We start from the raw sequence: 25,631 nt of genomic DNA, 5'->3' as shown, positions 1-25,631 counted from the left end.
TCCTCCAGAAGAGCGAGGAGCCTCCTCTGTCCTCCGCCTGTTGTTCCTACTGCTGGTTTTGCCGAAATGATTGAAATCAGTGTTATCATCCCTGCATGCAGGACTGGAGTCTCAGGTGCTGGGAATTAACGTTGCCTGTTTAATTACATCAGTGTGCAGTTGGAGCTGCTATAGCTGTCCCTTCTCACAGAGCGTTGCTTGAAGCGGAATTTCAGCTTCACATCAAACTGGGTGGGGGACTGAGTGATACTGGAACAAATGGAAGTGACTGGAAAAATTGCTCTTGTCCTCCCAGCCAGGCCCAGCTGCCATTTTGATTTCTCTCCACCTTGGTGGCTGTCTCTGGGCCTCTGCAGGGTTTGTCCTGCTGTACCCTGTGCAGAGCCATTAATCATGTGTGACATCTAATGGGGCCCCAAATCACAGTGTTCACGATGACAGTTTGGGATGCCTGGACCCCTGGTGATTCTGGACTTTGAGTGCTTCCCAGCCTCAGCTGCAGAGCAGATCAGTCTGGAAGCTGCATCTGTGCCTGTTGATGAGGCCCCAGCCAAGGGCAGTCACAGCACTGCTGCACCCAGAGCACTGATGCCAATCCTCTCCAGTGGGAACCTCCAGAGACACAGGGAACAGGGACAGCAGGAGGGAGCACTCATGGATCTCCTGGAGAACACAAAATCATAGAATCCTGGAATGGTTTGGGTTGAAAGGGACCAAAAAGTCCACCCAGTGCCACCCCTGCCATGGGCAGGGACACCTTCCACTGTGCCAGGCTGCTCCAAGCCCTGTCCAACCCGGTCTTGGACACTGCAGGGATCCAGGGGCAGCCACAGCTTCTCTGGGCACCCTGTGCCAGGACCTCCCCACCCTCACAGGGAAGAATTCCTTTCCAATATCCAGTCTAAATCTATTCTGTCCCAATTTAAAGCTGTTGATGCTGATGAAGAGATGGTGCTCCTCATCTCATCTGCAGGAGCAGCAGCAGAGCCTGACAATGGCCTGCCCATCCCAGTGTCCAAAACAACACACGGAGGAACAGCCTGTTCCTCCCCGAGCCTGCAGAGCCCAAACCAATGCAGAGCCTCCCTGGACCCTCTCCCCTGGACCAGGAGCTGAGATCAATGGCATGGCTTAACTTTAGGCTCTGCTGCCTTGGGCCAGCTCAGCACCATCACCACTGAGCCAAAACCTCGAGTAATCACATTACTGTCTCTGCCATCGCTTTTGAGAGAGCTTGTGCAGAACTCTTTTATTTCTGCAGTTTACACATCCATTAAAACCACGCAGAGTACAGTGAGGTGAGGAAGAAACACCATGAATTTTCATCATATTGATATTTCTGGCCCGATTTACATGGCGATAATGTCCTTGGTGATGGGGAGCAATAAATACCCTCTGCCAGGCTCACATTGCGATGGATGGGAGAGGAAACAGCAACCCAGAAGGTGTCACATTCTAGAAACCTGACCTGGAAAGAAGGATCCACAATTAACTAGATGGGTAAGGGAGTCTTGATTATCATAAAAAAAACCCACCCATGTGGCAAACAGTTTTAAAACATCCCAGATATTATCGATGGATTTTCTGTTGATAGGAAGAATTCAAAGGGGTGCTATTAGCATTCTGGACAGAGAGGGAGCAGATCTATAGCACGGCTCTCAATAAATACGTTGCTGCAGTAAACTTCTTCAGCACTTTGCAATTCACATCTGATCTCTGCTGACCTTCTTTTTTCTCCTAATTAAACCTTTAGCTTGCAAATGAGCCATTTCCTACATCAAACTGGTGGATGGCGAAGGAGGAAATTCTACCCGCGATTTATAGGAGCTGCCAGTGACCTAACTGTCTATCACAACCTGTTCTAATTGATCCCTCTTTGAATTAAATTTGACCAGTTACTTACTCCTAGGTGAACAAAGACGAGACTCTCCTTAAAGCTGTTGTGCCAACGGCAGCCAGCAAAGCTGGGTGCGTGCAGTGGATGGGAGATACTCATCATTTTGTGCATGTAAGAAGTCCAAGTGCTCCTAGCACCCAAAACCTCTGGTTTCTCAACCAGGTGTTTTCCCAGAGTGGTGTTTTTGAAGGAGAGTGCACAGAGGTGACTGAGACTGCTGCTGCCACGAGCTCTGTTCACTTCCTCACCTACTGTCACTCCTGCCTCGGTTTTGGAGCTGGATGATCCTCCAGGCTGCTCATGTCCCTCAGTCCTCCTCCAGTGCAGTGCCTGTTAAGTCCTTTCTGACCCAAGGAGAGATCCCCCAAACCAATCAGTGCCTGGTCTGTCTCCTGATGAGGACTTAAGAACGGAATGGAATATCTGAGATGGGTGTAACAGCATGATGTTGAACTGCTGACCTCAGGAGTTCAAATGTGTTCTTGGCTGAACTATGTAGGGCTTTGCCTGTCCAGATGAATCCTGTACCCTCCCCTGTGGCTGAAATGGGGGAGTCTGGCTGGGAGAGCACCCTGTGGCAGCAGGGAAGGATCCTTGGCTCGGCTGGACAGAAAGGAGCTGGAGCTGCACCAGCCAGCAGTGACACAACGGGAGTGAAATCAGTCCAGTCCATTAAAAAGTCATGAGTCTCACCTCAAAATCCTGTACAGAAGTACATTTTATCTGATTTTCCTTGTCTCCTGGCTCCAGAGTGTGCATTTTCAAGCTTTGCTTCTACAGCTGAAATGATGAGAAATGTCCTTTTCCACGGGAACTCCTGGTTGCTGCAGCTTCCCAAATAGCATCAGGCTGCAGGATTTGGCACTCCTGTCATTCCTCTGCCTGCCCCATCCAAGCATTTCCAGGGGCACTGGGTGCAAATCCAACTTCAGCCAGCAGCTCTTGCCCTGTGGAACAGGCTCTGCCACTAGAGCATCCCAGTGCTGCATCCTGGGGTAGTTTCAGCCTTTTCTGTCCTCCCTGAACCACAGGGACTGGGAGAACCTCACCAGCACTCCTGCCCCACATCCAAAGCCTCACTGGGAAAATGCTCGTCCTCTCCAGGAATATTGGACATCATGCTGGGAATTCTTCCCTATGAGGGTGGGGAGGCCCTGGCAAAGGGTGCCCAAAGAAGCTGTGGCTGCCCCTGGATCCCTGGAAATGTCCAAGGCCAGGCTGGACAGGGCTTGGAGCAACCTGGGATAGTGGAAGAGATTTAAGGTTCCACCCAGCCCAAACCATGGTTCCAAACCATTCCATGATTCTGTGATTTCCAGCTGTGGAAGTTTCCCTGGGCTGTGACTGTGACCCACACCTCTGCTTCTACAGCAGATCTCAGCAAAAAGGTGATTTTTTTTACCCTGCTCATCCCAGGTGAAGCAGATCCCTACCAAGTACTGTGCCAGAGGAACCATCCCAGTAACTCATCCTGCTCGTGGATGGGAGGATCCCAGGGCTCCCCGAGGCACTAACGAGGGCTGCCAGACCCCCTGGAACCCTTTGGGGTGGCATTATAACGTGGCTGACATTTTCCACGCTCCCTCCTTAGTCCTCTGGCTGCGATATAAATTTTCCAGGAGTTCTGCTGTGTTATTTGCATGCATCCACACACTGTTTGTTTTCACACGGTGACCTACATAACTCATTTTAATACGTACCCAGGCAGCAGGGCTGGGCTGCAGGGGTGTCGGGGGGATGCACAGCTCAGCTGCAATGAATCCATCATCCCTGTATTTTGGGAGAGGCATTCCCTCCTCTGGCTGTCCTGCTGGAGCCCTCTGTGCTGGTAGAAATTGTCTTGGGCCACTTCCACCGATTGCCAAATGGATGAACTCTTCTCAGCTGTCAACTTTCATGAAATATTAATCTTTTGTTTAATTTGTCTCCTCTGTTCTCTTCCCTTTTTGTAAGATAATGACTCCTGTTAGCGGAAACACAGCAGTTCCCCCAACTATGGGAAAGGTGGCTACACACTTCCATGTATTTGGGAATATGGATTTTGTTCTGCAGTTTGTCCTCATGTAAGAACCTTCAGGATGTGCTGCTGTTGCTCCTGTGGCAAGCCCAGTCTGATCCCAGGTCAGGCTCTGCATCTTCTTCACTTAATGTTAAATATTGTTAAACATTAAAACAAAATGGAGTTGGCTCGATTTAGGAGAATCACAGAGCAGACTCTTTGCAGGTACAGGGCTTCAGAACAGCCCAGGGGTTACACCTGATCCTCCTTAGCCAGAAAATCATAAAAATAAGCCCCATTGCACTCTGTTTTGGCTCTGCCAGATGTGATCCCTGAGCTGTGGCTGGAGGGAGGAGCTGGCCCCACTCCTGGTCCTGCTGCAGACACTCCCAGTGCTGCGTGTCCTTCATCTGGCCCATTTCAGCTGTAATTGCAGCAGCCTGAACCCCCACACGGGTTTCTGTGCTGATATTTCATGACATTTTATGTACATAATCTGCATATGTTATTTTTAGCAAACTTTCTCCCCAGGACAGCCTCATGTGCTCTGCATCTTGTTCCCATGAGTGTGTTCTGCAGTTGGGAGAGGTTTGATTTTTTTTTTCCTTCTTTTTTTTAGTACTTTTTCCTCAGTCAAGGTCAGGTTTTGAATTGCAGGAGCAACACGCACATACCATATTTTCCTTTCTTTTCACAAAGCAGCTTTAAGTGGGGGAGAAAAAACCCAAAAAGCAAAGGCGAGTGAGGTGGCCCAGCTTCCATTTCCAGGAATTTCCTTGCTTGGGATGCTTTGGGGTGAGTTACACTCATTCCCCAAAAGAAATAGCATCCTTCTTGAATGGAAATAGCATTGTTCTTGGTGGAAATAGCATCATTCCTGTGGAAATAGCATTGTTCTTGGTGGAGACAGCATCATTCTTGGTGGTAACAGCATCATTCTTGGTGAAAATAGCATCATTTTGGGTATTTTGGGTGCAGGACAAGTCCTTTCTCTTTGCTGGAAATGCTTTGTCACAGGGAGATGCTACATGGAAAGGCAGCATTTGCTGCAGGAAGAGTTGTCCTGTTGGATGTTTTTAGGAGCTGTGTCTCCAAGCTCCTTCCATGCTTGTGTGGGAGATGCAGCTCTTGGCTGGAGACTCTGACTCCTTTTGCAGGGAAAACCCCAAACTTTGAAACTGAGCTCTGCCTTAACTGGTGATGTTCCCTGAGAAAATGGATTTTTGCAAAACTCAGAGCATTTGTGGGTATTTGCTGGTTGGAACAGGAATGCTGGCCTTGGGAGGACACTTCCCATGGCTGTCTGTACCTGAAGGTCCATGCAGGGAGGATGGGGTCCATGAAGGGAGGGTCCCTGAAGGCACCAGTGGTGTCCTGTGGGCTCCTCCTTGGAGGAGCAGCTGCAGGCCCTGAGCAGAGCTGGGCCAAAGCCACTGATCTTAGAAAGGGAACAGCTCCATCACAGAATCGGTGTTTTGTGAGCCACAAAGAAGGATCTTGTGCGATTTTGTGAGGATCCTGTGAGCTTTTGTGAGGATCCTGTGAGATTTTGTGAGGATCCTGTGATTTCCATCAGCACCTTGTGGCTTCACCAGCACATGCCAAGGCCTCTGCTCCAGTGCACAACCAGGAATTCTCTCCTGCTGAGCCATAACCCCTGGCCCAGGTGTTCCCTGTCACATCAGACAGGGAGAGCTTCTAGAACACGGGAGAAGAGTTTGTTTGAGAGACAGAAGATCCCAAGAGTTTCTTTAGGTCTCACTTGGCCTCCCTCCCCACAGCACCGTGCCTGGGGTGGGAACAACCGTGTGATCCATGGATCCATCCTTGCTCCTCCACCCAGGGGTGGGACCCCCGGGTCTGGGGACACAACAGGGACACGTGGTGACACATGGCAAGGCACAAGCTTGAGCGGCACCCGCTGCAAGCAGCGTGGGGCGGCACCACGAGTTCCACCCAGCACAGCTGGGGCCTGGTTAAAAGCTCTTCCCGAGCGCTTGGAGCAACGAAACCTCTTTCTTCCAAGTCCTCGTTGTGTACTAATGAAGGAATAAAATAAACATTTGGTAACAAATCCAGCATATGGTTATTGTTTGCTGCAAGGACAGGGGAAAACATGACTCCATTGCTGGGCGAAAAGGCTGCAGCTGCGCTATTGCGTTTCCCCGCCGTGTTTTATTTAATAAACCTCGGCCTGCAGCCTTAACGAAATTTTTCTTTCTCCCCCAGCCCCCAGAGCTGGTTTTGGTGCCTTCTGCCACGATGGCCACGGCGGGGTCGCATGTGCCCTTCGTTAGCCGAGGAATCTGCTTTCAATTCCGGCCCTTCGGGTTGTATTTTCACAGCGACTCATTAGTCAGCGGCTGCTGACAGGCCGCTGTAAGTGTGCCATCTCCCGCATTGTTTGTATGCAAGTGCAGCGCCCAAAATGATTTATTTAGGTTTTAATTAAAATTTGTGGATAGGCCAATGATTTTTAGCAGTGCCGGTTCTAATTTGTGGTTGCAGGGGGGAAAAAAAATAAAATGAAAAAAAAAATAATCAATAAGCTTGCAGGGTTTATGTTTTTTGAGTTACCTGCTGGTCACTGGCCCCTCCGGGCCAGGCAGCTCCCAGCCCTACGGAGTCAGGAGAGATGGAACACCTCTGGTACCCACATCAACGCACAGACATGGAATTATCCCAGCAGCGTCCCATCGGTGATGTCCCGATGACCCCAACACCAGACCAGGCTGCAGAATCCCAGAATGGTTTGAGCTGGAAGTGGTGTTAAAGCTCATCCACACCTTGCCATGGGCAGGGACATCTTCCACTATCCCAGGTTGCTCCAACCTGGCCTTGGACACTTCCAGGGATCCAGGGGCAGCCACAGCTGCTCTGGGTACCCTGTGCCAGAGCCTCCCCAACCTCACAGGGAACAATTCCTTCCCAATATCCCATCCAGCCCTGCCCTCTGGCAGTGGGAAGCCATTCCCGGTGTCCTGTCCTTTCATCCCTTGTCCCAGGGTCCTCTCCAGCTCTCCTGGAGCTCCTTTAGTCAATAGAAGGGGCCCTGAGGTCTTCCTGGAGCCTTCTCCAGGTGAGCACCCCCAGCTCTCCCAGCCTGGCTCCTCAGCAGATGAACTCCAGCCCTCAGAGCATCTCTGTGGCCTCCTTTGGATTCGCTCCAGCAGGTCCACGTCCTCCTTATATTTAATTATCTTATATTTAATTATATCCTAATTTAATTAATATCCTTCATGTATTTAATTGCATATTCAGGATTACAGCAGCACCCAGGAGAAAGGTGGGTAACAGAGGGAAGTGGCCGAGCCCTGAGGTCCCATGAGCAGGACGGGTGACTTGTGGCTTAACAGAAGTTAGGATTTAAAAATGCCTTGAAGGGTTTGGCTCACCCTCCCCAAAATAATCTGGAGTGCCTGGCAGCATCCCTCACACCCCTGGAGCAGCAGTAATTTATCTTGCTGATAACTTTTTGTGACTCTGAAAGAACAACCAGGAGCGGAAGGATGAGGGGTTTGTGGTGAGCGAGTTGGTGAAGCCTCGGGGGCCCCCCCTTGCCCTGTGGGAGCCCCTGGCCACTGTCCCCAGTGAGAGGGATGTCTTGCTCTTGCTGGAGGAAGATTTTCTTGCTGCTCATGACATCAAGATGTGTTTTTACAGGGTGCAATAAAGCACTAAGAGACTAAACCCATGCTCCCCCCAAAAAAAAATTATGAAAGTTTGAAGCCTTTCTTGGCCTAATACCACAGCTCAGAGAAGTCCCTGCTGTACCTGATGTAAACATGTATTAATTAAAGTACTTTGGAAATGCAGAGTATTGACCTAACGGGCCGTAATGGCTCTTCCTGAGCAATTACAATCCATCACACAGCTCCAGACTTCGGGAGGGATTTTTTTCGGAGGCGCGTTATTGACCTGACGGCCCCGGGTGGTTTCCTCCCTCACACAGACCCTTCCTGCCCCAGGGCTCGCATCCTTCCCGGGGAAATAGTTAGAGGGGGAGGCCTTAAATCCCTTAAAATTAATAAATAGGATGTATTCCATCCTGCCCCCTCCCCACCACGTGCCTCCTCTCCCACTCCCTGTCGCCAAGGGCACTTTAAAGCCTTTCCACCCACCTGCAGACCCAGGGAAACACCTGGAGCAAAATATTTATATCTAAAAGAAAAACTTAGTGCTTTCCAGTGGTGGAAACCTTTCTCAAATAAAGCATTTGTCTCCCGAGACTTACACCTTCTAATTTAATTTTCCCCTAAATCAAACAGGGTATTAATCCACAATAGAAAACACGTTCCAGTTGCACAAACAATATTTAAATGGTATAATAGGGACATCTTTTATAAATACTTCTAACAAATCCTGAAAAAAACCCTGAATGTGTGGGCTATAATTAATAGAAATGCCAACTGCCAGCAAACCAGGAAAACTTCAGCACCATAAATCTGCCCCGAGCCTTCTCACACACGCTGATGGATGGGGACTTGCAGCTTAAATATTTAACAATCAATAATTCAAATACCTATCCTACCCTATTAAATTTGTCACATTTATTTATACATGCAACCTCCAGCTGAAGTTTCTGTACAAGTTGGGCCTCTTCCACCCAGTAATAACATGAAGAATTTTGGAAGAGCGTTGGAAGGGAAAAAAAGGTGCTGGGATATGAAATTCCTGTGGGGAAATAAGGAACAATGGTGGTGGTGGGGGAGAGGAATTAAAAGCCATATCCCAAAATAGTTTGGCTGTGTCACCCTCACCCTAATGGGTTTGGATAATGCAGTGTGCAGGCAGGTGCTGTGTCCCATGAATCACATTTACAGGGATATTTTCCAATTTCTTTGCTGCCCAAGGCAGGGAGCTGCTGTTCATCCTCTGCAGATGAATATTTCGGTGGCACAGGGTGGGCTGCAGCCCCTGCCCGCACCTTGTGTCCCTCTTGGAGCAAATCCTGTAGAAATCTAAAAAAGCCTGGAATAAAGGGTGGCTTTGGGGCTGCCCTGACTGGCAGCAATGCTTTGTGAGGGTGGAATGGGATATAAATGAATAAATAAGCACGTGCTGGGTGCAGCACTGGTGAGAGGATGATGATGATAATAATATCAATATGACTAATAATATTGCTATTTATAATCAAATGACATCTTTCCCTTTTGCAGCACCAGCAGCCTGACTCCGTTTCTCAAAGGTTTTTAGGAAAGTGGGATGACTGCATGGTTTATCAGCTGGCTCCTCTCCTTGCCAATGGCCTCTGTAAAAATAACACCAATGGGGAAACCTCAGCTTTGTTTCCATTGATCCAGAGGAAGAGGAGGTGGCTCAGAGCATCCCCTGTGCTTCTGGAGACGTGGCCATGCCTCCAGCTGCCTGTGGCATGGAAGGGTCCCTTGGCACCCTGAGCATTGTTGTTTTTAAAGGAGCACCAAAACTGACCTGGGAGGTTACAAAACTCCTGCACCCAAATTTCTGGAAACATTTGAAAACCCCCACGGAGCTACATATGGGTGAGGAATGAAGGGTGTTGACTGTGGTCCCTGTCCCCACCACAGCATGCCTGTGCGACCGAATTACGGTGGCATAAATCTCTGTGGCAAATTTATTGCCATAATTTATCAGCTCCTGTTGCTGAATGGCCAAGCAGTTAATTTTGAGATGAAGTGGTGCCATTTTCATCAATACCTGTGTGCTAACTGCCCATCAAAACATCAGCTGCAATTAATACAGCGTTGCTGAAGCACTGAACCAAGAAATATTTCCAGTCTTGGCTGGTCTTCAGCAGATGTTGGCCGGACCCATCGCCTCAGTGAGTCCTGTTCCAGTTGCATCAACAGGAACATTTGCATTTAAGGAAATGGTTAAGTAGCCAGATCTCCCTCTGAGCAGGTCAAAGCACCTGCATTTCCCTGCCTGAACACCACCCTCTGCTTTTTCCACCCAAATTTTTTGATTTCTGTGAGGGGGCTATTGCGTATTCCTCCTGCGTCCCGAGCCAGGCTGACACATTTTGATAGCGATAAATAATAAATGGGATTTATTTCCTTAGATGCTGATGGAGACCTTTTCTCCCACAGGAAGAAAGAGAAAGGCAGAAAGCTGGAGGGGAAGAAAACGTGCAAGGGAAGGAGGGAGAAAGCAGAAGGTGGTGCTCACTGCACTTCCAGCATGGGCATCGTCCTTGTGGGACAGGGTCACCCCTTGCACCCCTCGTGCTTCCTCCACCAAACCCAGAGCAGCCTCAGCCAAGGCCCTCAATAACGAAGGGTACAAATAAATAACAGTGTATGATATTTTAGGGAGGGATGGACAAGAATGGGGAACGGGCAGTGCTGAGGAGCAGTTGGAGCTGATGGGTGACACCTCCCTTTGTGCTGTAATTGCACTTTTTAAAAGCAGGTGTTAATTTTTCTGTGTCTGTTCATGCAGTGGTGTACACGGGTGGGTGCCTCTCCCTCCCTCCCATCCCGGTATCCCCCGTGCTCACAGCCAGCGCTGGGAGGGAGCATCCAGCTCTGGCAGCCCCCAGGACAGGCTGGCCCACACTGGGCTCTCTTCCAAGCCAACAGGGCACCACCACCACCGTTTGGGCTGTTTTTTGCCCAACTGGGACAGAGAGCACAAGCTCAGCACCCTCACTCCCCCCTCTTCCTCCCTCCTCCCAGAGCTTGTGGGGGTGAAAGGGGCCAGTGCTGTTGGCAAGCCCTGCCTGGGGTACTGTGTTTCCTTTGAGGACAGATTTGGCTTTTCCTTACTGTCTGGTCTCCTTTATGAGGAAAAAAAAGCCAAATTGAACAGGCTCCAACCTGTCCTCAGCTGCCACACCATGCATCAGTGCCAGCACAGGACACAGCGAGGGGCACAGACAGGGTCCTCCCCTGGGGACGGTGACACTCAAGCTGTGCCCAGCCTGACCCTCCCGCCCTGGCTGTGCAGCCAGAACCAAAACTCTGTGGAGGTGTGAGAAAGGAAATACCAGCGGTTTACCTGTGTCAGGCAGCTGTTTGTTAGAAAACACTGATTTCCCCCCAAATGAAGTGGAAGAGCTGGTGTTGCAGCTGGAGCTGCCCTCACCCTTCACCGGCCTCAGTGCTTGCTTTTACACAGAAAACAGCCAGAATGGCTTAAATGCAAAAACCCCTTTCTGCCAACATTAAATTCTTCATTTATCTTTTAAGCAAAAAGTGTTGCAGAGTGAAGAACTTTGAAGGAAACTTTAACATTTGTAAAAAAACCCTAATTTTTGCCTATTTCTGCACCCAGAGCCTTGCAGAGAGAGGCAGCTCTGCCAGCAGCTCCAAGGTCAATCCCAACAGCAGCGGCTGTGCTGGGGCTCCTCGGAAATGTGGCAATATTTTTATAGTTTAGCTACATTTTAAAGATGCATTGGAGAATTTGCAGCATTTATTAATCTCCTGGATGTTTCCTAGGTGTGCTTCATCTCTTTAATTCGAATGATTAATCTGCAGAGGTTTGCCGAGGATTAATCCAATATTGTGCGAGGAACGATTTTGCGTGGCTGGACACCAAAAACACAGGGAAGAGTGGCCGATGTGACAAGAATGACTCGATTTAACCAAATATCCCCACGATTTGGGATGAAGCTGCTGCCTGGGAGCCTGCCCAGGCTTTAGGGCTGGGGCCAGGAGAAGTTGATGCCCAAGGTTGAAGCCGCAACCCCACCCCGTGCCCGGCTGGGAGTAAATAACAACACAGCCTGATAGCATTAGCAATTTTTTATTTTCCTTTTTTGTTGCATAGGAAATGCAGTACTTGCTTCCAGTAATTGTATTGTAATGTGAGAAGGTGGTAGCACTAATGGTTGAATACAAGAGTTAAACTAATCCACACCAGCTCAAAAAACCTGCGGAGACTTAGTTGAATAAGAATGGATGCCCACAGTGATTCTCAACCAATTACAATTTTTTTCACAGAACACAGTAAAACTAAAATGGTAACTATGAGAGTCAATACAAGTATACTAGAGGCACGAGGGGCCTGACTCATAAAAAAAAAATGAACACGACATGGTATTAACACGGGTGTCAAGTGAATTTGCAGCAGATCTTTCACACGGCCGGTGGAAATTTTAGCGCCTCAAATCTCAACCCGCCGCTGAGGGACTGGGCTGGGCTGGGGCAGAGTTCTGGAGAACCCGCACAGCTGGCCAAAATGGAGATTTCTCCTTGATTGTATTTCCCAAGAATTTCGTGACCCTGTCCCCAAGGCAGCAGTTGCAACAAGGACGAGCGGCGTCGGTGGCGGATGCCGAGCCGGGCACTCTCGCTCTACCATGCTCCGTCTAGAAACTCATCTTCTTTTTGTTTTTCCCCTCATATTAATTTGTGGATGCAGATAAAAGGGGGGGGATTTCACCCAACACAATTGTTTTTGTTCATGCTCGAGCATAGAAGATTAACTAAGTGGAAAATAGTCTTCCCTAAAAAAAAAAAAAAGCATCCAAAGTACAAAAGTTCACATTGCGGGCGAGCGCTCGCCCCGACGGAGGGTTTCTCTAGAGCTCAGAGGTAGCGATCGAGCGCGTTTTGTTCTGGTGCGGACAAGATCTCTTTTGTGATCGAGTCGCCGTGTCCCGAGCCCCCGGCACCGGCCGGAGCCGTCCTCCCCCTTTTCCTCCTGCCAAGCTGCACCTCTGGGGTTCGGAGCATGGTCCTGCGCTGCCTCGCCTCCTCCACGGCCCCTTCCCACCCATTCCTGGTCTCCGCGGGGCTGGGGGAGGCGGAGAGGGGAAGGGGAGGGAGAGCAGGGCCAGCGGGGCTCGCCAGGGCGAAGCCCACCCTCAATTTGGAGGAGAAAAGCCCACCAGCCTCCCGTGTTAATAGCAAAGGAGCTTTTATGAATCGGGCCCAAAGTTTTGTACAGAATTTGTTTGAAGAAAAATATTGCAACTGTGCATGAAACTAAACAACCACATGAGGTTTTTTTTTTCTTTTTTTCTTTTTTTTTTTTTTAAAGGGTTTTTTTCTTTCTATATGAGGAAGTCTGGTGTGAAGAAGGGTCAAGCATGGGTACCTGGTTCACCGCTGCCCATTAAGAAATCTCTCGCAACATGAGCTCGGTCTCGTTTGTGGGTTTAAAGGACTGTCCCTTCAATTTGAACTGTTCTTCAGAGCAAGCTCTGTAAATTCTTAGGGTAGCTTTTCGAGACGAAAATCTTACCAGGCACGGATTTCTGGTCTCAAACACCATGTCCTGCCCTCTAGGAAAAAAAACCAAAAAAACAAAACAAAACAAAAAAACAAAAAAGAAAAGGAAAAAAAAAGAAAAAAAAGAAAAAAAACCCAAAACACAAGTAATACTGAATTTAAGTAAATGTATACCTCCAAAATACTGAAAACACCCCAAATCAATAAAGACAGAATTTGCGTTCTCAGTGAAATATCTTTAAACCTATCTGACAAGAACCAAGTCAGAAAAAAAGACTAACATAACTTTGAGTAATATTCATACAGCTACTAAGCATTATGGAATAGCATGCATTAATATTGTACGGTTATTTTACATCACCTATATCAGAAGGTTCTGACAGACAGCGAAGGCTACCGGTGTAGAAAAATCTTACTTCAGAAGAGCAATATAATACAGATTTCACAGGCACTACATTTTAATATATCAGGTATTATGCTGGTTTTCTTATAATTCTTTCTGTCCTAAAGCTGGCATTATAACAATGACCGAAAAGGCAAGGATCGAAGTAAACGGAAAGTAGATACCAAAGTTGATATATTCTTTTCTTTTTTTTTTTTTTCAGATAGATTAGTGCATAGTTTTCATGCAGATAAACACTGCTATGCATTTACATTGTTGGAAAGCAGAGTGAATTGAGCCCAAGTTGTCACATTTTTGTAAATCATTTTGCCAGCCTGTAATAGCACCATGTAATGGATTTGCATTAAACATTAAATTGATTTCAGAATTGGTGACACAGTATTCACTACAGTTAAGTGCTATGGAATAGCTTCAATGTTACCTGCTATATATCAAAGCAATTTTCATCCCACTGCTTTTTTATTGGAAAAAATAAAAGGAAAATGTACTCGATACTAATTAGACTATTGCGCAGCCTTGGACTTGATGATGGCATAGCTGGGTTTACTGTCAAACAGTAATACATGCATTGACTTCAAGACAAAATTGGCATTGTAAGCTTGATTTAATGAAAATCCTGCCTAGCAGGCAGTGTTAACTTCACAAGACCTGCCTCTGACAGACCTCATGAGGTTGATTTTGTTATTTATTTATTGTTTAGGTGCCATTGAAGCTCTCCTTACATTGTCATGCCGGTTATGGTTTTAATTTTGTTCGATGGAGGCCTTCTACCAATAAAAAAAAAGAAAAAAAAAAAAAAGATATTTCCAGAGACACAATGCAAAGTACAATATTAACTGACATTCTTAAAAAAAAAAAATAATTCACCACAAGGAAAAAAAAACTGTTTTAGGCTATGTATCTGGGTTTTTTTGTATTTTTGTACAGTAAATATTTTATAACACTGTTACTACAAAGCTGCAAATATACGGAACAAAGAGAACTAGAGAAAGAAAAAAAAAATGTTAGAGGGATTTTGCATATTCCTGTGGGCTGACTGAATACTGTGGAGTTGAGAAAACTTGGTGGTTCTTTTCCCCTTCGACCTTAAGGGGTGGGGGAACAAGCAACAGAGACAAAGTGTACCATGGCTGCCTAAACTTGAAGCCCGAAAGTTTGTTTTTTTTTTTTTTATTATAAAGGAAGAAGAATAAATAATAATGGCATTGCTGGGGTGTGCGGCATGAGAAAAGCAAGTGCCCTCGCTCAAAAAAACAAAAATAAAAAAAAAAAAACAAACCCGAAAAAAGAGGGGAAAAAATAAAGGAATTAACTTGGGAAAAAGTCAATTCGCGCTAAGCCATCCCTAGGGCTTTAAATTTGGATGGGCGGGGGTGGGCACAGGTCAGAGAATTTGTGCGTCTGACAGTTCTGGAGAGAAGGAGGCAGGGAGGAAAAAAAAAAAAGTTGTTGGGTGACTCCAAAGGAGCGCCCTGCACGGAGCCGGGGCTCCGCTGCCGCCCGCACGCCGGGACCATCCAGGGATGGATGGATGGATGGATGGCTGGGTGGATGCTCCATCCCTCCTGCCCATCCCTGCTCGCCTCCCCGCTCCTCTAAAGGGCTAAAAAACACTGTTTGTTCTCTACACCTGCACAGAACGGAACTGCCGCGTTTCCTGCGTGAGAGGAAGGTGAACGCAAACTGAATTTAGTGTGTAATACTTTACAACCCCTGTTGGTTAACACCCTTGACCTCCTACCTAATGTTTTAAAGCCTTTAAAACATTTTTTTTTCTCGCAATTCTGCTCAGAGTTCCCTAACTTTAGTGTCATCAAACTTAATATGACAAAAATACCTTCAAAAATACAGCATACCTGTAATGTCCATTTACAATGGTTCTTCAGTAGCCTATACTTCTCAAGCATAGGAATATGCTATACCATTGAGAGAAGAAAAATAACTGTATTTAAATACATACAAAAAAAGGAAACGGGAAAGTTTTTAACTTAAATCCAGTTCCCAAAGGAAAAAAAAAAAAAAAAAAGCAATTCTATGAACGCTGCCTTTATAACGAACAATCAGAAATTCCACTAAGCTAATTTGACAGAAATTTTTCCTCATTTAAACAACATTACAAAAGTCCTGCATTATAAAATAGGGTAGAATAAATCAGTGTAATCAATAAAACTATACAACATACAAATTACATATCTTCTGAGTGGGCAGTTTAATTCTCTCTCTTTGCAGCCATGACTACAACATGCTCACTAAAAACAACTAACTGCCCAAACTATTGCTTAGTTTGTTTTGTTTAAAAAAGGGTGCAATTTTATTGTATATACAACCAATTTACTGGTAATACCTTGTCTCATAGCAAGGTTCTGACAAAATGTTTGTCTAGGCTTTTTTCCCTTCACTGTGAAGCACTGAAAGCTGCTATTTTTTTTTTTTTTTAGTGCACATATGTCTTAATAAAGTAATGCCCAGCTAAGTGCTATAGGGAAGGCAAAGGATGCTGGCTAGAGGATGTGATACCATATACTAACAATCACACAATACAATAGAGCAAAATGACTACTCAACCACTTATCAGACACATATGAAAATCCAAAACATTTTATTTTTTCCTTAAATAGAGAATAACCAGTAAACAATTTTCAGAACTTGGAAGTTTAAAAACGTGCATATAAAAATGGGCATTATATACTTTTATTGAATGTGGATTGATTGCAGTCTGCTAATAAAAATGGGTGTGGGATCTGAAGAAAAAGGAAGTTTTTTTTTTTTTAAGGCTTGCTTGTGAAAGGAACAGTTGTAAAACAAAAATTGCTTGAAGCAGGGTTCAGCTTAGTGCTTCACAGTTTGACTGCTTCTCTAAGAAGAGCCCTTCCTGCATGTGCATTCAAAAATCACAAAAGTACAAAGACAAACACCTAAAACACACTGCGTCAAGTGCAGCACCAACTTTGGTCAAATAAAAAAAAATTAAAAGAAAAATTAATAATTGCTAAGCTTTTCTACATGATATAAGCAGGTATTGCATATTTTCATATATCTGGGAGAAAACAAAACAAAAAAAGGAAGACTCCAAATAAAAGGTAAAATGCAGCAACATCCAAAAATACTGATAATCTAGCATCTACAGATCTCAGAATAGCACTGCCACTGACCATACAGGACAATAAACACTACTCCTATCTGCGGAACAACTAACATCCTATTTAATTCTAGATGTTGGAACTGACAATGGCTGACATAAAAGTCACATTTACAAAAAGTGTCTCCAAATGCTTGACTAGGGAAAAACCCCTTTCAATATAGGAACATGTGCAACAATTCCACAAATAATCGCTATCCAGGGCAAGGCACATTGATATGGAATTTTTTTTTTTTTTGTTTCGTGCAAATTAAGAAAACAAAACAAAACATCGTTTCAGGGAAAAGATGAGGAGCAAAGTGTCTTCCCAAGAATTTCAGTTACTTGATTGTATAGGACAGTAGTAGAAACCCTTCTGAAGGGTCGAACAAACATAGTTTAAAGGCAAGTGCCTGGAATAGGGATTACAATATTGTGTCTTAATGCACTCTACTTTACCCTACATTAACTATATAAAAATTAGTTACTAACACTAGAACATGCAGAGACTTTCTCTGATTAGCTGGACTCGCCAACCAGAACGTATATATATGTATAGTATAGGAAACCTTCTTAAAGTTGCATGTGAAGCAAAGGGGTGCTCCGCTGTCTGATAGAAAAAATCACTTGCACTCTTTTTTTTTTTCTTTTTTTTTCCTTTTTTTTGTACATAAGATACAGGACGTTTGGGGTCCAAACTTCTTTTTTTTTTTTTTTTTTTTTTTCCATTTTCTACTTATTTGTCTGTTTTTTTGTTTTTTTTTTTTTTGTTTTTTTTTTTCTTCTTCAGCAAGTGCCCTTGCTTTGAACTGGCATAAGTTGTAAGAAGATCAGCATCGTTCATTTCTGTAATGATTTCTTCACAGTCCAGAAAATGTACCAGTTCAGGGACACAAAGGTGTTTTACTTTCTGGACCGTTCTCTCTTATTCCCAAGGTGTTTGAGAACTGATAAACCCTATATTGCCGGAAACACGTAAAATTTGTCAGAATTGGCATAATCCATTATAGTGACTTTTAGCTTATAAAATTAACAGATATTATGATTTAATTTTAGTTATGTGCTTTGATAACAGAAAATGATTAATTAGCATTTAATGTAGTTAACATATTGTGGTAAAAGCACCATTAGATTTGTTTTTTTTTTTTTTAATTTTCCTTCAGTTTTAAAGGGATACAAGTTCAACAATAAAAAACATAAAAAGCAAAAATAGCTCCCCTTTTTCTTGCAAGGCTGTTTTTTACCCCAATAATTTAGAGTCCTGGGGTGGAAGGACTTGGAAAACAAAAATAGAATTTTCAACAATCTCTATCTTACAAAGATATTTAGCTATCCAATGAAATTGCACTTTACTCAATTCAAAATTCGATTGTTTTGATTGATTCCTGTCAGTTTCTGTCAAAACAGACCAACTTCCCCATTTCTGCGTGAATTTTTGTGTAATTGTTGAAAATTGTTGAAAAATGTTGTTTTTTTTTAAATGTAAGTGCAGCATTTCAAACTTTTTTCTTTTTTTTCTTTTTTTTTTTTTTTAGTGAATAGTAGTAGTTTGATGTTTTAAATCGCTCTGCAATCGAGTGGAAAAAAATTGTTGACAATGCTCTTATGGTTCATGTTACATCTCTAAGTGCCGACTGTAAAAAAAAAAAAAAAAAAAAGAAAAAAAAACCCCAACAACAACAACAACAAAAAAAGAAACCTGCATTTTTTTTTTTCTTTTTTTTCCCCCCGATATGTTACAGAAAAAAAAAAAACCCATGCTCTATGTCTGTCCGGTAAGTTATATATTGCAGAATTCAGCTACTACAAAAGTTATAGTTTAAGTGTGTTTCATGATTTCTCAAGAAGTCTCACACCTGTATGGGAAAATCCGATGAGGATACTGTAAAACAGTTAGGCTCCATATGGAAAGTGTGTTACAACAGCGAGTTGGTAAGCAGCAGCAGAGGCTAGTTCTACTCAGTGTCACCTAATGCTTACACTACCAATGAAACACTTCAAAAGTTATGAAGCCCAACCATTTCCAGCACCATATGAGAAATTACAACAGTCCTAAAGTTGTCTTTTAAAAAAAAAAAAAAAAAAAAAAAAAATTAAAAAAAAAAAAAAAAGAAAAATTAAAATCAAATCTCGAGAGAAAGTTACGGCCTTTGCCATTCAACCATAACGTTTGCCATTTCCATGTACGAGTTTGCTGTCGGTGTCTGCTCGCCTCCCCTTCCGCCGATGTGAAGTCGCTGCGCTGCGTTGCTGCTGCTTCCGTGTTACAGAGGTGGGAAGGGGTCTGGTGGTCTGTCCGGTGCGTGGTGGGAAGCGGAGACTTTTATCCCAGGTACCAGGACTGCAAAAGAGAAAGGAGAACCATCAGCCCCGGCCGCCCGCTCTCGCCGCTTCCCCAAGGGCTCCGGGCACCGCCGCCAGCCTCCTCCACCAAGAGGGGGGCTAATTGAGACCGTGACGAATTGACCTAATTACAAAGCTTAATTAAAAATACTGTACAAATCAATATATTTTTTTCCCCTCGCCGACAGTCGCTGGACATAGCTACAGATGAACGCGGGGGTCATGTCACGTTACAAGTTATCAATCTTTTTAATAGATGATGGCTTGAAGATCCCTCCAGTTCACTTTTGTCTAATCCCCTGAAAAGGCGATACACATTCGCCTCTCTGTGCCATTTATCACCCTGCAGTCGGGGTTTTCTTGGGTATTTAGGCATGTGCCAGCATAAGCATCTGTTGCTTTATACTGCCCTGCTTCAACTGTCTCGCTGGAACAGATGCACAGAAATTCAACAACAGGGCTGTTTTCTTAGGAGAAATGTGGATCGCTACAGAAAAGCCAGGATAAAGCAAATCTGGGGGAAAGTGGATCAGTGAAAATGTCCCGTACCTCTGCCCGTACTTGTGTTTCAAAACAAAACGCGGGCCTCAACTAATAGCTTTTCTTTGGGAAAATATTTTTTTTCCCTTCTTCTTTTTCCCAAAGGGAGGGAATTCCCTGGGAATTCAGCCCCGCAACAATACCGTCCTTAACCCAACGGCGCAGATGCCCGGAGCACAGAAAGCAATTTCACTCCTGCATAGGAAAATAAACACAGTTGGGAAGCTGGAGTGGGCTCTGCTGGAGCCGGGGCAGTGCCACCGCACCGGGGAGAGCCCATCCCAGCCCCGGCAGGGTCAGCCCAACCTGAACCCGCGATGAATGAGAGCAGTGTTAGGCCCTGGGACCGTGCGCGCGGGGGGATGCTCCTTGGCAATGACATATTGCTGTGGGAATACACCAACAAGCGGCAACTATTTAGCCTGGAGTAAAGTAATACAACAAGAAAGACTCAGGTATTGAAGAGCCGTTGCTGATACCCCCCGTTTTTTGCTGGGGCTCCTGTAATATATGAGGTGCGTCCGCGCGAGCGCACGGACCGATGACAAGTTTTACCAAGTTTTTCCTCCGCTCCTTTTCGGCCTCTGACATGATTGATAGCACAGTCAACTCAGGGAGGACTTATGAACATTTACGGAAGACTCTGAGGCAAGTTTCATGTGGGACTTGGAGATTATGTGGTCTTGCCATGGAGGTAGGAACCGGTAAAATAAATAGCAGGATCGGAGAAGTTGTCCTGCTTCCAATACACCTCATTAACTAACTCTTCCTCCACTCACCCTTCTGAATACAAACACACCGGTCCCATATCGGCTCCATCTATTGCCTACAGATTTTATATTTAGACTTACTCAGGCTGCAATTAAACGAAATAGTTCTCATATGTAAAGTTTATAAACAGAGGAAAGTTCTGGCAGGGTCCGTGAAGCGGAGCCAAGTCCCGTTCTCCTCCCTGACTGCGGGGCCCTACTGATTTTTAGGTGGGTGCAGGGACGTGGAGTGTGGGCTGTGCTGTGCTGGAGACATCTCCAACCACAACTGGCACCTCCGGCCACTGCCAGCTCCCAACTTCTCCAAACTTTTCAGGGTCATCTCTCATGCTTGTTGTTTGAGTGTGGCAGTTTTGGACCGGACTGGGAACTGTGGCACTGCCCAGCAGGGAGGAGAGGGGGTAAAGTCCAGGAAGGGAGGGAGTAGAGGGGTTAAAACTGCAAAGTAAAGGAGAAGAGGGGTTACAGACTGAGGGAGTTGAGGGGTTACAGACTGAGAGATGATGGGAGTTAGGGGGGTTAAGACTGAAGTGATGGGGTAGAGGGGGTAAAGATTGAGAGGAGATGGAGTAGAGGGGTTGGACCCTGCAAAGCGATGGAGAAGAACGGCTGAACACTGTGAGGCGATGGAGTAGAGAAGTTAAAAATGAGAGGCAATGGAGTAGAGGGGTTAAAAAAGAGAGGCAATGGAGTAGAGAAGTTAAAAATGAGAGGCAATGGAGTAGAGGGGTTAAAACTGCGAGGTGATGGAATGGAAGGGTTAAAGGCTGCGAGGCCGTGGAGTGGAGAAGTTGAACAGTTCCAGGCGATGGTTCCCATCTCCGATGTCCGGCTGTTCCATGGCCGCTGGCCCGGCACATGGCCCGCCGGTGGCGGGAGCCGCTGCCCTCGCCACTCCTCCCTCCTTTCAAAAGCTGGGGTTTTTTTCACCCCCTTTTTTTTTAAAAAAAAAAAAAAAAAGAAAAATAAAAGAAAAAAAAAAAAGAGCAGGAAATAAAAAAAGAAGCGCAGAGGTTTGGGAGGTGGGGCCGGGGCTGGCGGCGCTGGCGTCCCGTGGCCCGCCGGGGCTCCGCCGCCCCCCGCCCCTCTGTCCGTGTGTCCGGCCGCCCCGGCCGCTCCGTCGGTCCGTCCCCCGCCGCCCCGCGCTCCTTCACGCATCTCGCTATTCACCCCGCGCCTCGCAGACAAGGTTACCCCAGAGCGGCTCTGTAATCCTTCACTGAAATAGGCTTTATTGATTGCTCTGGTCTATTGTTCCCTTTTCAAGTCCCCCAAGTTCAAGTTCATCCCGGTGTTACATCATGTCTCGTTGCTAAGGGCAACCAGACAGCCCCAGACGTGACCGCCATCCGCAAGCGCGGCGCTGCGCCCTCCCACCGCCGCCAGCCGCGCTGACGTCGAGCCCCGCTCCCAACACACTGAACTATTTATTCTGCCTAATTTATGACCTCCACAGCAAGAGAGACCCCCACTCCAAAAACCAACACTGTTGTATATTTAATTAATCTGTCTTTCTCTGGCACTTGGGAAAGTTAGACAAAGGTCTAATTATTGTGTGTCGCTCCCCACACTTTTCTTTTTGGGGTGACTATTTGCATGGGAAAAGAAACGGCGAGGCTGGGCGCGAGTCCCCTCCCTCCAAAACACCTTTTTTTTCCCCCCTGCCCTATTGACATTTCATGAAATACTTTAGCTGCTTAAGGGAATTAGAAAAAAAAAAAAATCTGATGTGAATGTAACTCCTTCGGAGTTGGTATTCAGTAACACAAATCAACTCATGACATGTTTAAATTTAAATGCTAACCACACACTCTGCGAGTTACTTTAAAGGTTAGTTTTTAATCAATAGAAGTTGCTGACTCGGGAGTTTTGAGCGGCGCAGTGCAGCTCTGGGGCCTTTGTCTCGCGTTGGGCTTTCAAACTTTTTTTTTTTTTTTTTTTTCTTGAGATGATTTTAGCAATGATTTGCAGACACAGAGCGCTATTGTGCTCCTGACTAGCAACATGTCAATAAAGGAGTAGAGTTACCATGCACTGGGGTGTCAATATGACTCCTGCAGACACTGCTCGGCCTTAATACCAATGAAAAACTTAATTAACCCTTACAGGAGAGACCCAAACCAAACCGCACGCTCGTTTCAAAACTTCCTTGCCGGGGCTCCGCGTGGCCCTGAGTGAAAAGCTGCTTTTACGGGACCCAAACTCGGAGCGCTTCGCCAACAGCTGCGTCCCGCTCCGCCTGCTCCTGCAGCCCCACTTGGATGAGATGTTTTATGGGCTGAGGCAGCAGAACAGCGAGACAGAGAGCGCATTTACCCAGCAGATCCCACCAGCACCGCTCTCGGGACATTTAGACCGCTCTCGGTTTAATTTAGAGCATCTTACAGCTGAAGCGCACACACAGAATGATCCTCCTTTTTCTGCTAATCATTTTAATATTAAGATCTCATATCCCCCTCAAGCCTCCTATACACGTCTAAGTCTTCCAGGATTAGGGCTGAAGAGCACCATTGTTCCTCTGGAGCACCTGTGAAACTTCTCTGCGAGGGAGAGGAGACCTCCGGCCTCAAATGAAAACGTCTAGGAAGCGTATTAGGCACTTGGAGACCCGATAGCTGGGATCTATCAAGGGTTTTTTTTCATGATTAGGGAGCTTAGAATGGAAAAAAAGAAGCCTGGATCCCTACATTTAGACGGCTGAGGTATTTTGTGCCTTGCTTTAGAGTGCTGCTCAATGTCTGAGCACCTCACCCATTTCATCCCTTCAGTTCTGTAACCTATCCGACTGCACCCACTCGGAGAAGGCGGTGTTGCCTTTCTTAATTTAAAATCTCCATTTAAATCATGGGCCCTATCACAGTACAGTCAGGATGATATTATCTCCGTCCTTTTTCATAAAAGAGCCGGTGTTTTATTTCCCTTCTATTTACTTTGCAGTACTGTTCTCCCAGCGAGTTTAGAGCTAAATGAACCCACTGGAGCTAAAGGTCCTGCTCACTAAAATTGCTGCACGGTTGTCGGTGCCACTGCGAGTCTGTATTGTCCTGCCGAGCATCTCGCTGTCCTTCTCCAGCGCTCAAGGTGAAACATCAGAAAGAATTCTGCAGTCCGGTACGAGATCTTTGCTTCCCTTTCTCCAGTCAAATGAAGAAGTAATCTCATCAGGTTGAAAAGTGCTGACTAAGGATTTAATAAAGTGCCTGCAGATGTGTGTCATCTCTAAGGTATTCAACTCATGTAATGCAAAACAGTTCCACACTGAATGTGCTTATAAAATTCCATTTAACCATTGCAGAGCTCTATTTTACTGTTCTCTGAGGAGTATTATCACACTTTTTTTCCCCTCCCTAATTTACAGCACCATGAAAGTTGAAACTCGTATTTGAGAATCCTCACAGTAGTAAGGTTTTATGATCCATAAACAATATCTACTTGACTGAATCCTAAACAGGAAGTCTGAGATGGCAATTATGGTTCTCTGATAGCGCAAGTCTATTTGTTTCTTATGCACTCCTGGAGATACCAGAGATACACAAAAATCCTCCAGCCACTCCTGGAGGACAACTGGCTGCTTTGCACAGGAAGAACAGCGAGGAAACATTCTGTGATACTGGATGTTTAACAGGCGAAAAGCTCAAAGTGCCTCATCGACTCCTGTAGCAATTTCTGCCTGAGTCAGGAGCCCAGGAACAGGCCCATTGTTTATGGAAACCTTCTGAAACCAGCCTTCCTGCACTCCGTCCCTCACCCCCAGCCTCCCTGCAAGCACCGCTCACGTGTTTCCAACCAGAACAACAATCCAACCCAAACTCGTTCCATTTGCTTCTACCTGCACATCTGCCCCAACAATGGGACCTTTCAGCTCGCGCAGAAAGCCGGGGCTGTGCACCCTCCCTATCTGTTTTTCAAATTAAGAAGTTAAACAAAAGTCCTCAAGGGCAAAGTTTAACGCTGCGGAAGGAGGTTGTTAATGTGGAATCCAGAACTGGGTGTGACAGTTGGCTTATTTCTCTGGGCGATGTAGGTTATTTAAGGACATTCACACGTTTGAAACTCTGACAAACTCCACGCACAGCAGCTTTGGCTTCCCCGTACCCACTCAGGGCTCAGACCTGCCCAGTGATACCCATATTCTGTAGGCTGCAGCCTAGTTTGTGTGCCTGGTGGCAGGATGGGTTGGTCCCATCGGGACTTCAAATGCGGCTGCTGTGGCGCTGCGGCCGTTGCTGCCCCGGGCGTGTGCAGGAAGAGATCGCTGCACGGGCCCGGGCGGGAAAACCCACCTGTGATAAGAACCTAAATAAAATAAAACCCCGCAGCTTTAGAGCTCGCCGGCAAAGAGGCTGTTTGGGCAGCCCAGCTGAACCCAAGCCACGACCGCTGGCACCTGTGAGGTCTCACTGCTGAGAGTTGTTTTGTTTGGGGATGACATTTCAGTCACCTCAAGAACTCTGAGGCTCTCACGAACATTAACCCCAAGGAGGTGAATTAGGGTAACGAGTCCTTCTGGTTGCAAAGATAAAATAAGAATGTGAGCAGCTAGGGAGCGAACTGGGCCTTTTGGCATCACCTTGTGAGAGGTGCCGGGAAGGCTCTTCCCCACGGTGCATCGTGTGAAAGCAAGGGGACAAAACTGGGCCTTTGATGCCACTTCAAAAGGGTTGCCAGGGTGAGGGGAGACAGTGGCAGTTCAGCTTCTGGTGCGACTGGCTGGAAGGCTCCTGCAGACACAGCAACTGTGTCTGGTTTACCCCACATCTGAATTCATTCCACTCTTCTAGTGCTTCCTCCAGAATTTCTCCAGGCCCAAAATCTGATCCTACTCTGTAGGACCGAAAGGTGAATATAAAAGACAAGGTCACCTTTGTGACTATGAAAGTTATTTTCTTAGAGCTGGGATTAATTATTTAGTAATTATATTTTCCAGACTGAAATACCAACAGGGACCTAAGTAGCATGTTGGTCATCCCCAAAGGGACATAAAACAGTGAGAGAATCTTCTGGTTGTCCAACATCCGCACCAGGGAGAGTCACACGCCCCACTCCGAGCACATTTATATTGTCTGGAGGCAGATAAAACCTGTCCCAGGAGGGACACTGGTCTCCAGGCAATGCATACAGTAGCTCTGCATCCAATAGGTTTTGCGGGAATGCCAGTTGTGGCAAACTGCATTAAATTACGTGCAATAATTTTGTAATATGCACTTTTGCCTGCTGACTATTAAAAATGTATAGTAGTCCAAAACCACTTCTCTCCTGGGACCAACAAACTCACTTCAGGCAAGATTTCTGCTTGGGTTCAAACCTCAACTTGGGAACAGCTAGTGTTTTTAAATAAGTCACCCCAAACCCTCCCAAACCTATGAAAACACACTCATACAGTAACTCCTGCTGTTGTTC

At 45.9% G+C, this 25,631-nt stretch overlaps 1 protein-coding gene across 29 annotated transcripts in view; it reads right to left on the bottom strand.

Annotated features, from left to right (window-relative positions):
* Positions 1-17,277: 17,277 nt before the first annotated feature.
* Positions 17,278-25,631, bottom strand: part of NFIA (nuclear factor I A) — a 404,462-nt gene continuing 396,108 nt past the window's right edge. For 22 of the 29 annotated variants that reach the window (XM_086841691.1, XM_086841689.1, XM_086841693.1 and 19 more), the window contains one exon: positions 18,651-18,919. In XM_086841691.1, the coding sequence (XP_086697817.1) occupies positions 18,902-18,919 (18 nt within the window). In that variant the 3' untranslated portion in view covers positions 18,651-18,901. Of the gene's footprint in view, positions 18,920-25,631 lie in introns of all 29 variants that reach the window. The other 7 variants (XM_086841699.1, XM_086841707.1, XM_086841705.1 and 4 more) reach the window with 2 other exon arrangements.

Source organism: Cyanistes caeruleus, chromosome 9, assembly GCF_971803275.1.
Source record: "Cyanistes caeruleus chromosome 9, bCyaCae1.hap1.1, whole genome shotgun sequence".
Taxonomy (NCBI): domain Eukaryota; kingdom Metazoa; phylum Chordata; class Aves; order Passeriformes; family Paridae; genus Cyanistes; species Cyanistes caeruleus.
This window is presented reverse-complemented; position numbering and strand designations above follow the sequence as displayed.